This window comes from Meira miltonrushii, assembly GCF_003144205.1.
Source record: "Meira miltonrushii strain MCA 3882 unplaced genomic scaffold FA14scaffold_6, whole genome shotgun sequence".
Lineage (NCBI taxonomy): Eukaryota > Fungi > Basidiomycota > Exobasidiomycetes > Exobasidiales > Brachybasidiaceae > Meira > Meira miltonrushii.
This window is the reverse complement of record NW_020289948.1, coordinates 268683-282036: the sequence shown is the minus strand read 5'-3', so window position 1 is coordinate 282036 and position 13354 is coordinate 268683. Positions and strand designations below refer to the sequence as shown.

At 46.5% G+C, this 13354-nt stretch overlaps 3 protein-coding genes across 3 annotated transcripts; all 3 read left to right on the top strand.

Annotated features, from left to right (window-relative positions):
- The first annotated feature begins 120 nt into the window (after positions 1-120).
- Positions 121-4100, top strand: FA14DRAFT_162590 (uncharacterized protein). Its single transcript, XM_025499679.1, has one exon. It carries the CDS (start codon positions 404-406, stop codon positions 3983-3985), a length of 3582 nt encoding a protein of 1193 aa, XP_025351947.1. The 5' UTR covers positions 121-403; the 3' UTR covers positions 3986-4100.
- Positions 4101-9895: 5795 nt separating this feature from the next.
- On the top strand, positions 9896-10956 carry FA14DRAFT_91587 (uncharacterized protein). The gene has a single exon (XM_025503064.1). It carries the CDS (start codon positions 9932-9934, stop codon positions 10829-10831), a length of 900 nt encoding a protein of 299 aa, XP_025351946.1. The 5' UTR covers positions 9896-9931; the 3' UTR covers positions 10832-10956.
- Positions 10957-11402: 446 nt separating this feature from the next.
- FA14DRAFT_113999 (PGAP1-like protein) lies at positions 11403-12053 on the top strand (the record flags this gene model as incomplete). The annotated part of the gene is made up of 1 exon (XM_025496028.1): positions 11403-12053. A coding segment is annotated over one exon (651 nt), but the record flags the coding sequence as incomplete, so codon positions are not given.
- Between the last annotated feature and the right edge of the window lie 1301 nt (positions 12054-13354).

Genomic DNA, 13354 nt, shown 5'->3' with positions numbered 1-13354 from the left:
GCAAGGCCATTTTCTTGGTATTACGCAGCGTCGGCAGTATGTTTTTCGCGTTTTTTTAGACATTCTCATTCTTAGCTCTTTTTCCGTTAACTCTTTAAGAAGCTCTTTACTCTCACCCGACATCCATTCGATCATCAGAATCAGCAAGGCAATTCCGAAAGATCTCGGTAGAAAAAGATTGGATAATTGTGCTCTTTTGATCTGTTTACTGAAGCAGGTCTCTTAAGCTAATCTGACGCTTGCTGTGTTCCAACCAGTCTGGTCATTCCACCAAGACTGCAACACAAAGAAGATCGATTAGACTTGCCGAAGATTATCACGTCTTGCTCTTTCTTCAAATCAAGCTTCCCTCTCCCACTTCAGCATTAGAAACAAGAGAGCATATCGTCACGATTTAGCAGAGATGGCTCCCCCAAGACGTGCTGCAGCCGTTTCAGCTGCGTCAAATCTAGCTGCTTCTGCTCCCAGTAACAGAAGTGCTTCTCAAAGCACGCCCAAAGGCAGCAACAGCAAAGAGAATGGAAAGCAGTCTCAAAAAGATGCAGCCTCTACCGTACCAGTCGCATCATCTTCAAAACCGCCAGCGCCAGTCATTCCACTCAGCCCGATCATTGCAAGACTACGGACGATGTGGAAGTTTGCTGCCATCTGCCAATTCTTGTTCACCTTTGATGAGGCTTTCGGATTCAGCGGTTTCGAATCAGATGCTCTTGAAAACGATCTGAATGGAACTGAAATGCAAGTCATTCCAGACTTATTCCGAAGACTGCTGTATACACTTACGCTCAATCGGAATATCAGCGATGAAAACTGGGAAGAACATCTGCGGAAACAATACATCAATCGTGATCCTGATGCTCCCCTACTAGGAACAATAGAAGAACCCCAATCATGGCATGCGCTACCCTTACAGCAAAAAGTTGATTCAATACATACATTGTGCGAATGGCAACTATGGGATGCTGAAAAGTTCCGAAAGCTTGTCAAGAACGAAGAAGATGCAGAAGTTTGGAGGATAGATCCGATCGGTTGGGATGCAGAAGATAATACGTATTGGTTATTCGATGATAATCGGTTATGGATCCAACATCCTCCTCCGGCCCCACCTGCAGCACCTAAAGCAAAAGCACCACCGAAAAAGTCATCAAAGAAAGCAAAAGCAGAAGCTCGTAGGGAGGCACAAAAGAGAAAGAGAGAAGCCGAAGCCAATGCTTCTACTTCAAATATTGGGACGCCAGCAAAGAGTGCTCGCTCAACACCTGCAAAGCCATCAGCTCGTCTACCACGCACACCTCCAACCAGATCGTCACCCAGGAGTAGGTTAGCCAATGGTGAATCAGCTCCAAAGCAATCGAGGTCGACAAGAAGCAGTAGACGCACAGGAGAATGGGAAGAAATTCCAGCTGAGCTTTTGTATGATGGAGATTCTGACCTTTCTGATCCACCAGAAGATGATACTACAGCCGTGGAAGTTGACACGACTGCTGACGTGAGCATGAAAGATGAAGGAGATGAGAGCGAGGCGATCAAAGAGGAAGATCTAATAGAAGGAGAAGGAGAGACAACAGAAGCAGAAGAGGAAGATCCCGCTGTAAAGGACGAAGATTCCACTCATGCTCTAAACGGAATTTTGAAGGAAGAAGAGAATGACAAGACTGGTGAGGCAGATGTGAAAGAAGAATCTGTGCAGCCTGAAGTAAAAGAAGAGGAGAAACCTGAATGGATTGAATTTGAGGCTTTGGTCGTTACACGTCAGGAATGGGAATGGATGTCAACTCGGTTCGCCAAATCGAGGCATCCCGATGAAAAGGCACTGCACCAATTACTCAAAGATACTGTTCTACCAAAAGTGATGGCCGATATGGACGAAGCTGATAAGCAAAGGGCTCATGAACTTGCAATGGCAAATCGCAAGAGAAGTAGTCGTATCGCACTGAAAGAAAGCGAACGTGAGGAGAAGGAACGTGATAGAATTGCACGTCAAAAGATGGAGGATAAGATGGCTGCCATTCGAGCTGAAGAGGATGAGAAAGTTCGTAAGGAGCAAGAAGAGATTGTTTTGGCACGTACACGTGAAGAAAGGTTACGAGAACGTGAGGAGAGATTGCTGGCTCGAGAAAGGGAAGCAGAAGAGAGAGTGCAACGAGAAATTGATGAAAGAGAAGAACGAGAAAGGTTACGTGAGATGCGCAAATTGAAGCGCGAACAAATTATCGCAAATGGAGGTCAACCTCCTGATGACGATCAATTGCTGGATGCTCAAGGTGCAGGTCAGGATGACGATAGCTGGGAATTGGATTGTGAAATATGCGGCAAAAGTGGAATCAATTTGGACGATACAGAGGAAATTGTCTGTTGCGAGCAATGTGGTATATGGCAACATACACATTGTTGGAACGCATTCGATCGTAAAGTAGGTAGGAGCAAACGTGATTGGGAAAATGAAGATTTCTATTGTTCCAAATGTCGACCTCCTGCTCCTGGTCAACCCCGTCCTCAAGGACCTACATTCCAGTCAATCCCTCAACAAAATGCTTCTACACAATCCAGTAAAGCCAACACGCCTGTCGTGCCTTCACAAAGGAGTCCAGTTCAGGAGACATTCTCATATCCTTCCGCAGCTGCTTACAGTGCTGAACGTAGTGATAGGCAACAGAACTCTTTTCCAAATTACACGACGTTGTATGGCAATTATCAAAATAATATGCAACAACCTCCTTATGGCTATCAAGCCCCTCAGCAGCAGCAGCAGCAGCCTCATTACCCTTACCCTTCACCTTCACACCCTACGAACGTGCCTCAGCCTGTACGACCGCCTTTCAGTCAATCTCCTCCTACGTCTGCAGATCAAGCAGCAAGGAACGTTGCAGGAGGTGCACCTTCACAAGTATCAAACCCAGTGCACCAAGCACGTCCATCACAACCTGTTCCACCTTATCAGCCGCCAATGCAGACATTACAAGGATCACAGCAGATGGCTTCGAGGCCTCTACCTATGCAAGCACCTCCAAGCAATGCAATGAGTGCTCCAAAAGTTCCTCAATCGATTGCTGGTGGTGGGCAAAATGTTCCAGCAGCTTCTCCTCGACCTCCCCAAAACCCTGTCGGACAAAATATTCAGCATGCCGGCGCACCTTCGCGAGCATCTCCGACCGGTAGTCAGACTAATGGAGCATCTGCACCACCACCACCCCAACACTCTCCTGGAGCAGGAAAGCCTAATGGCTCACCATCTTATGGTGGTCAGAATGCTCCTCAAGGCTATCCTGCTCGATCGCCTGGATCGATGAATGGCAATCAGCCTTTACCACGCAATATCTCAAATCAACCAAGTGGTTCATTCCCAATGCGTCATACGCCTGCTCGTTCGCCTCTCTCGGGACCTCATCGCGAGTCACCTTTGTCGATGCCAAGTATGTCGATTGGTCCACCTGTGAGATCTGTCAGCCCTTCTCCTGCTACTGGATTGAATCGACAAACACAACAAACAGCACAAGGTACGCCTCTCACAGCCGGTCGACCACCACAACTGAGTCACGAATTGTTGCATAGTAGACAACCATCAACTGGTTCGGCAACAAGTGCAAGTTCATCTGCACAAACGCCAGATTCTGCCGGTGCAAAAGCATTGTCTGCTACTTCAAGCCAAGGTCCAGGTCCAATAAGCGGATCGTTAGCACGTCCCTCGTCAATGCAATCGCCAAATCGACCTCCAGCAAATTTGCCAAGTGTGCCGGCAGCACCTCCGGTGGAGAAGATCAATGCAACACCTGTTCAAAACGTGCCAGCATCATCGGCAAGCACTGGGACACAACCAATCCAGCATGCAAATGGAATGTCGGATCAGACCTTGAACAAAAGTCTTCCTTCCGCTCCAATCCCCGTCTCTGATCGGCCACAAGAAGCACAGAACGCTCCCCAAGCTGTATCAAACACAGCAGCTCCATTGACAACTTCAACATCCAATCCAGCTCCACAACAATAAGCAAAGTCCTCATAAAACGGTAAATTATAAATATTTAGTACAATACTCAGCAATTTCACCTGTGTACAATTCAATGCAAAGCTTTTTCGATTACATTTTGTTCTTTTTTATTTCCTGCATATTACACATTCTACGTTTTTATTTTGGTGTGATTATGATATTGTACATATTGTTTCTTTGTACTATTCTTCTTCTTCGTCTCCCTCGCTGACCGCACTCAATCCTTCTTCCTCATCTTCTTCTTCATCTACGTCTGAGTAATCAGGATCATCGTCGTCATCTTCGTAGTCGTCATTGTCCTCTTCTCCATCTCCTTCTTCTTCCTCTTCCTCTTCTTCTTCGTCGTCGCCATCTACGTCATCCATCGACAATCGTGCACTTTGACGAGTAAAAGAGAATGGTTGCGTGCTAGCACTTGCACCGCTAGATGAACTTTTGTTCTTGTCACTTGAGATTGGCTGTAAATCCTGCAAACCTTTGAAAGTGGTTGCAGTAGATGAAGCAGCGGCATTACCAAAACTCGAAAAACTTGGATTGCTATTGTTCATACCAAACGAAAATCCATTCTTGACTTCATTTCTTGGTTGAGTTGGTGGTGACCAAGCTCCAAAGCCAAACGCTTTGGCATTCGCTTTAGGATCATTTTGCGGTTTTAGAGGAGGAGTTGTAATATCCAAAGGCTTTGCATCCGTACCTGACTTACTGCTGATCTGGGATGCAGGCATCGCGAAAAAGTCGGCCTTGAACGTTGACGGTGTCTCTGAAGGCTGTGGAGCTTGCAAAGCCACCGCAGGCTGTCTTTTGCTTGATTTCGAATTGTGGTGTGTACGACCGAATGAATTTTGCCCAGGCGCAAATTCATTCGAAGTCATTGATCGTGGTGCAAAGGATCCCGATGATGAGAAATCAAGGGCACCTGGAGGCAAGGTGGCCCCAAAGTTCAAAGCAGGTGCACTTGGACCTTTTGCATTTGCCTTTGTTTCCGCTGCAGTGAATGGTGTTGGCTCAAATTTGGGACCCGACTTTTGCAGAGAAGCATAGGACTTGGCAAACTCAGAGGCTTGTGATTCAGCCTTTGCTCTCTCGTCATCAGCCACTTTCTTTGATCTTGCCGCCTCTTCTGCTTCCCTCTTTGCTTTAGCCTCCTTCTCTGCTTCTTCTCTTTCTCTTGCTGCTGTCAATCTTTCTTGCCGACTCTCATCAAGGTTCACAGTACCTTTTGCAAAGACCATGTCCAAATCAGAAGCCTCAAACGCCTTTTCTTGTTTCAGCTCTCCATTGTTCCTTCTCATTTTCGTATTCAGCACAGGCTCTTTCCGGGCTTTGAGGAAAGCATCACGAATTTTATCTGCTTGCTTGTGTCGTTCATAGGCACGCAGTGCAGCACTATCCTGATCCTGTTTGATCGTGGAACTCGGCAGATGAGGAGCAATATTGCCCAAAGAAGGGAAACTGTTGTCGGCAAAACCAAACGAACGATCATCAAGCCCACCTAGCGACAATGAGAATAATCCATTCAATTCCTTCACTTCTTTGTTCGAGCGAGTGTTGAAGAGAGATTCATACGTCAACTCTAGCGCTTCCAGTTCCAGCAATTTTGCTTCAGCTGACCGTGTGATATTTCGTACGCTTCTGTTGATGCGATCGATACTTGGAACTTCCATGGGTTTTGCTTTGCCAAGTCTTGCATCTACGACCGATCTACGGATCATCTCCAACTGTCCATCAAAGTCTACAAGTGCTTGTCGTAGATCCAAGATTCCTCTGCGTAACTTATGCTGATTCTCTGTATGCTCGGGTCCCAATTGACGTACTTTGATCATCTTGCCAAAGTTCGGATCGCTCTTTGCACGTAAGAACTTTTCAATCTCTTCTTGTTTCAATTCCGTCTTGACCTGTTCAGCCCTCAATTGCTTGACACGAAATTCGTCTCCCTTGAAACCTTCATTAATCACGTCCAACTCCTTAAGAAGACTTTGTGCAATTCTTGACTTTGCTTCAAGTTCACCGAATGTCCATAATCCCGGATTTGCTAGATCTTCTGCTTCTAGCAATTCGTTACTCGATTTGCGAATCTGACTTTGGAACTTTGCACAATTTTCTACATTCTGTTTCAGGATGTCCAACTCTTTCTCCATGGTCAAGTACGTTTGTAAAAACACTTCCTGCAAACCTTGTCCTCGAACGTCATTTGGATTTGTTGTATCCACAGCAGGTACAGAAAGCTTCGGCGGGTTGGAAATGGGGGTTGATACTTGTTTCGGCGTCTTTGCTACTTGAGCGGGAATAGGAACAGCCGGAGCAACTGGCTCAACTGCAGCCTTTGGCTGTTGGTCTGTCTTTGGGGCAAAAGGTGACGGTGAAGCGATGGGTGTGGTGCTTTCCTTTGTCACTTGCTCCTCTTTCTTTGGCGTTGTTGATGTAGGAGCAAAGGAGAACCCTTTGAAGGGCTCCTTTGTTCCTTCATTGGGCACAGCAGGCTTGGACGATGCGAAGGAGAAGGCGGGTTTTTGAGCTGTTGCGTCTTTCTTTTCAACTGGACCAGCGCTGAATGACGATGCTTGTTGCGATGGCGGCTCATTTTTTGGTGCCGAAGAAGACGCGAAGGAGAAGGGAGGATACTGGACATCTGCATTCTTGCTCTGGGCAGTTGCAGGTTTCGACGGCTGCTCAGTCTTGGGGGCTGTAGAAGATGCAAAAGAGAAAGCAGGCTTTTGGGTAACTGCATCCGCACCTTTTGGTTCATTGTCCATCTTTGGAGCAAAAGGAGAAGGAGAAGCGATAGGAGTGGTGCTTTCCTTCGTGATTTGCTCGTCCTTCTTTGGCGTTGTCGATGAAGGGGCAAATGAAAAACCTTTGAACGGCTCCTTCGTTCCCTCATTCGGTGCAACAGGCTTGGACGATGCAAAGGAGAATGCAGGTTTCTGAGCTGCTGCATCCTTCTTTTCGACCGGGGCACTGCTCAATGTCGATGCTTGCTCAGTCTTGTCTGCAGAAGAAGACGCAAAGGAGAATGCGGGCTTTTGGTCGCTTGCATCCTTACTTTGTGCAGATGCAAATGCCGGTGGTTGCTGTGACGGCTGCTCAGTCTTGTTTTGCTCAGATTTGGGTGCAGGAGGAGATGCAAAAGAGAAAGCAGGCTTCGAATCAGCTGCACCCTTGCTCTCGGCAGATGCAAATGATGATGATTGCTGAGATTGCTGTTCAGTCTTGGGTGCAGAAGAGGCTGCAAAAGAGAAAGCCGGTTTCTTGTCACTTGTATCCTTGCTTTGAGCAGATCCGAATGCCGATACTTGCTGTGACGGCTGCTCAGTCTTTTGCTGCTCAGATTTAGGCGCAGAAGAAGACGCAAATGAAAAAGCAGGCTTTTGGTCATCCTTGCTTTGTTCCTCATCTTGTGCAGAGGCAAACGCCGATGGTTGCTGTGGCGGCTGCTCAGTCTTTGTCTGCTCAGCGCTAGGTACAGAAGATGCGAAAGATGCAAAGGAGAAGGCAGGCTTCTCGTCACTTGTGTCCTTATCTTGGGCCTTTTGTGATGGCTGCTCAGCTTTGGGTGTGGAAGAGGACGCAAAGGAGAAAGCAGGCTTCGAATCAGCGGCATCCTTACTTTGCGTAGATCCGAATGGTGATGGTTGCTGAGATTGCTGGTCAGTCTTGGTCTGCTCAGGTTTGGGTGCAGCAGAGGATGCAAAAGAGAATGCAGACTTCTGTTCACCTGCATCTTTACTCTGTCCAGATGCGAATACCGATGACGGCTGCTCAGTTTTGGATTCTGAGGGAGCAAAAGAGAATGCAGACTTGGTTGGTTTAGATGAATCGGTAGAAGCAAAGGAGAATGCATTTCCACCACTTCCAAACCCTGTTGTATTTGCTTTTGATGCAAAAGCACCAAACCCGCCCGAAGCAGGAGAAGCTGAACCACTACCAGAGAATGCTGAAAAAGCTGAAGGCGCTTTCGCGCCTATTTGTGCAGATTGTCCAAATGAAGGTGTGCTATTACCACTTTGACTTCCACCGAATGATCCGGAGCCAAAAGCAGAAGGTTGACCAAATCCTGATCCTTGACCGAATGATGTCTTTTGGCTAACTCCTGTAGGTTGCCCGAAAGAAGGTGTGCTGCTCCCGCTTTGGCTTCCACCGAATGATCCTGAACCAAAAGCAGATGTTTGACCAAACCCTGACCCTTGACCGAATGATGGCTTCTGACTAGATCCTGAGGTCTGGCCGAATCCAAATGACGTGCTCTGACCAAACGTAGGTTGACTGGTCTGTGATGCCGAAGTTTGTGGTACCGCTGCCGTATTTGATCCTTCCGATGTTGTACTGATTGTCATCGCTGAATCATTTGATTTGCTTTGCTGGCCTGGTGAGACCATATGCGTGTATGCGCCTGCCGATTGAGATGTATTGATAACATGGTAGGCTAGAAGAACACCATCATTGGTGTAAACCAACATGATTGGCACTGCTGATAACTTGCCCTTTCCATCTTCTCCTCGAGCAGCAGCTTGTGGATCATCGACCGCCTCTTCCGAAGTCACATCCATCTCAAGACCAATGGGTGATGTATCTGCACTTCTGTCTACCGACGAGAAAGGTAGCGCAGGTCGCGATGTATCCTCCAACTCAAGGACTTCCCAAGCAGATTGTCCAGTTTTTTCTGCTGAGCATCCCAACAACCCGACGTCTGTACTGCTTGTGTTTGCCATAAAGAGCATATGCTTCATAGGTTGCCAAGCCTTGAGCCAAGATACATATCGATGTCCTCGACGGGAAGTGTCACCAAATGGAGGAGCAGGATCGAAGAAATGGACAAATGTGATCTTGTTGTTTGCACTGGTATCTCGAAGTAGGGCGTAAATCTCGTACGCATGCTCGGGCTCTTCGGATGTTTGAGGTTTGTTGTAAGTGACAATGAATACGTGGTTCTCTAGCCAGAGAATATTGTCAACATAATAATCATCTGTGAGATCTTTTGCTTTTGGTAAGCTGCTCTTCAGCTCTCCCTCAGGCGTGACTTGTGCTATCTGACCATTTTCCAAACCCAGTGCCAATTGTTTGCCTTTGACTGACCAAGAGACTGAGGTGACCGGAACATTATCTGGGGTGCTGATATCACCTTGCCATTGTCCCGATCGTATGTTGAGCATGGCAACAGAGCCGCTCTGATTGGCATTCTCATCCTTTTTTGCGAAGATTACTGCACACAATTCTGGTCTGTCGGAAGGATTGGGTACAATCTCTCTCAGGATGAGATCAGGCGTTAATGGTTGGACAATGAAGGATGGCGAGGCTGAATCACTGTTTTGTAAAGCTTCGATTGACCATATGGCTATCCTACCGTTTGCCAAACCCACAACGATACTCTGCTCTGAGTCTGCTGTACGCAGGAAAGTAACTCTTTCGCCCAAGTCTGCGTTTGACTTTGTTGCAATTGATCTTAAAGGCTTCAATGTCGGTACTGTATCACGTTTGGCATCCTTGAACTCCTGCCGTAGGTCCCTCAAGGGGTGAAGAAGAAAGCCATCATTTGTGGCAGCAAACAAGAGTCCTCTTTGATTAGAGACGGCTAACAAATTTGCGTGTCCATCATTTCCAGGAATTTGCAACGGCTCTGAAAGTCGAACATTTACACCTTGTGCAAGTTGGCGGAGGAATGTGAAATCTGCTTGTAATTGATTTGCTTCGTGCACCTCACTTGCATCATTCATCGTTGTCAAATTGTAGCCATACAATCAATGCGTTGCAATGAACAATTGATATGAATGCTTAGTTGTGAGGTTGATGATGGTGAAGAATGTCAAAGTGCATCACACGCGTACAAACGCACACGACTTTCTTCGTATTTTTCTCGGGCCAGGCGCGGTGTATTTCTTCGCTTGCATGGACCTCTCGGTACCCCTTTCTTCTCTTTAACCGTGATTCTTGACAACAACAAAAGAGAAGATGATGGACGATTTCAACAAAATTTCACAATACATCGATCCAAAGAATCAGACTACATTCACTTCTGGCTTGCATGTCAACTTTAGGATCAAAAGCGATAATCTCTCAAGTTCAAAGAAGAAATCATTGCGGCGCTTTCTTGATACAGCCTCGTTAGCGAATCAATGCTGTATCATATGTTCGCAAGCCAACCTTTTTGGTCAAAATGAGAGCTGGCCAAGAGTAGACTGCGTGATCAGTAAAGATTTTGAGCGCTGTCTACTCTGCTTCATGCTGGACAAGACCCAAGCAGCATGCGGCGTAAACAAGACTTGCGGACCTAGCAAGGATACCCAAATTGAGCCAAAGAAAGGTGAATCAAGTACTCGCCCAAAGCCTAGGCCAAGAATGAGGGAGCCTATCCCTAAAGGTCGGCGAATTTCTTCCTCTCCTGAACCGGTCGCAACGACGAGCAAAAAGAGGAAAGGAAAAGAACGAGAAAGGGATCAAATACAATCTGACCCGTCAAAGGAGACTTCTTCTTCCTCATCTGCCAAACGAAGGAAAACAAAAAATGTAAGAGAACGTAGTGAAGCCCATCAACATTCTGAAAAATGCTCATGTTGCTCTTGTGTCAATCATTTAGACAGAGCATTTCAACAAATACGACAAATAGAACGCGAAAAGTTTGAGCAAAAAGAGAACATGACCGCTAAAATAAAAGATCTGGAGCACTTAATTGAGAAGAAAGATCAAACAATCGTTTCATTGAAACGCAAGAAAGTAAGTGATGTGGATTATGTGGCAAATTTACGCAAAGAAAATGAGATATACAGGGCGAAAGATAGATCCGCAAGAAAGCGCATATATGAGCTTGAGAAGGCTTTGCGGAATGTGAAAAGGTGTACAAAGAACGTATGAGATTGAATAGTGCTTGAGAGAATTTGTACCATGAGCCTGAGGGGCTATACCTCACCAAGAATGAGAGCAAGTAGTCTAGAGCGAATGACGATAAATGCTTCTGCCAACATTACGCGCTCTCAAACGGACAACGCTAAATCGATAGGTTTTTTTGTTTGGTGCACAAGCCAATAGCTCCTTCTTGATCATCACCACAATCTTGTCCGCCCGTTTTGTCTCAGCAAAGGTGATCGCAGATGGATTGAAAGTAATGTGGCAACGTCTAATACGATGGGTCTCGCTGAAGCAAAGGAGACAGCTACGCTCAGGATCAAATGGGCAGAAGAATGAAGGTCTCCTTTCGTTCAATACTATTAGCATTGGTCTTGTCATTCTTTTCTCACTTGCTGTGATCTTGCAACTTGCGTTATCGTTTGTCAATCTTTCAAAGAATTTGCATTTACAGCAAAGATGTCGGATGTCTCGTATGTGGCCTTCGTATATGCGCTATCATGCTCCTTCACCTGTTGGTCTAGATGCAAAATACAAGCTTTACCTTTATCGCGAAGCACCGCCGGGATCGACACCTTCACCTCCCACGGGCAGGCCAGCTCTGTTTGTGCCCGGCAATGCTGGGAGCTATGGCCAAGTGCGCAGTGTTGCCAGCAGCTCACATCATCTATATGAAAGAGGTGAAGGAATAGATAGCGTCAAGGGTGAAGTGGATTGGTGGACTGTAGACTTTAATGAGGACTTCTCTGCCTTCCATGGCGAGACAATGCGGGAGCAAGCAGTCTATCTGAATGATGTGATAGCCTTCCTGCAATCGTCGATCTATACGAATTCGACAAAGGTTCCGATTCTAGCGCACAGCATGGGTGGGATAGTAGCACGATTAATGACTTTGCAAGACAATCACAGGCAAGGAAGTGTCGAGACAATCATAACGCTATCAAGTCCGCATGCTTACCCACCTGTTCCAATGGAAACGGGACTTGAAGACATCTACCGAGAGATTGAGAAAGCGGCAGGAGACACATCAAATGACATCCTTCTGATCTCTTTGAGTGGAGGTATCTTGGATGATCAGCTATCGTCAGAAGCATCTTCACTTCGTTTGGCACGCTTATGGAAGCCTGAGGCATCCTTGTCCGCCTTCACATCCGGCCTTGCTGCTCTTTGGAGTGGCGTTGATCACTTGGCTATGATGTGGTGTGATCAGTTACGTGAAAGAATTGCTCGCGGTGTTCTGCGAATCGAAGGAGGCAAAGACAATATGAGCGAGAGGAGAGAAGCATGGAGACGTGTGTTGGGAATTGCAAGAAGTCAAGAGCTACAGCATTCTACCTTGCCGATTGGAGAAACTTCATTCCAGCTCTCCGAACTCGTTGCCGATCGCCAAGCAAGGCAAAATGTTCAAAGCGAATCATTTAACATTCCTGAGAGAGATATCACAGGATTCGAATTACTCACTAAGCATCCAGTTGGGCTGGACAAGAGCTTTGGTCCGCCTATGGATCAAGAAGCCAAAGTGAGAGTTGCTCTTTGCGATAGGGCCGAGAAGTGTCGATGGATATTGCCTTCCGCTTATGATCTCATCCCGCCATCAAGAAGCAAGGACAGATTGTCGAAAGATGGAGAATTTCCGACTTTTCCCATCTCTGACCATCGGTATGAGCTACCGGAGAACGGATTCCACTTTCTTTCAATCACAAAGGACGATCTAGTACGACATGCAACAGCAAGCATTCTGGTCGATGAATATCACAGAGAAGGAAGCTCGCCTAGCGGTTTTGTTTTTGCAGAAGGACCATTGTCAGTCCAGGAGCATTCGTCAAGCAGAGGCTTCCTTATTCGTGGGACACATCGTCAACCATCTACCGTAAACATAGTACGTGATATGGATTCAACTTTGCTTGCCTATACTTTGGAATTTATACCCACACATAATACATTACAAAGCTGCAAAGATTGGGTAGATAGTGCGCCAATGTTGCACGTAGAGAGCCTATCGACAGGTGACCAACAATGGTACCCAGCTGTGAACTCTGGCGAACGATTGAAGTTGATGTTGCATGGCTCCTCTCCGTTCATGCCACCATCGCGAGGACAGAATCGAGGGATGAAGTTCAACTTGATGCAAAATGATTGCGGCGAGATTGACTCAATAAAGATCAGCGTCGACTGGAAGACAAGCTTTGGGTTGATCTTGTCTCGATATCGCACAGGCATCGTTGCGCTGCCTTTGACTATCGTATTGTTACTTTCATCAATCGTTTGGGAACAATGGAATTATGGTGCTCCTTTTGTCGCAACGATAAGTGCTCTATCGGTGCATCTACCGTTTATTTTGCCACTCTTGTTGTTTGCTTCGTTTGCTGCTTCGATTTTGCAGAGGATTGCATTCCTACGTTTTGGTGTAGACGAATACACTCATATTACCAACCTCACCTTTGGCATACCCGCTTCTCCAATCTTGCACATCATTCTCTTGGCAGTTCTCTTCATTCCTACGGCCTATGGTATTGTAGTTCTGATGGCAGC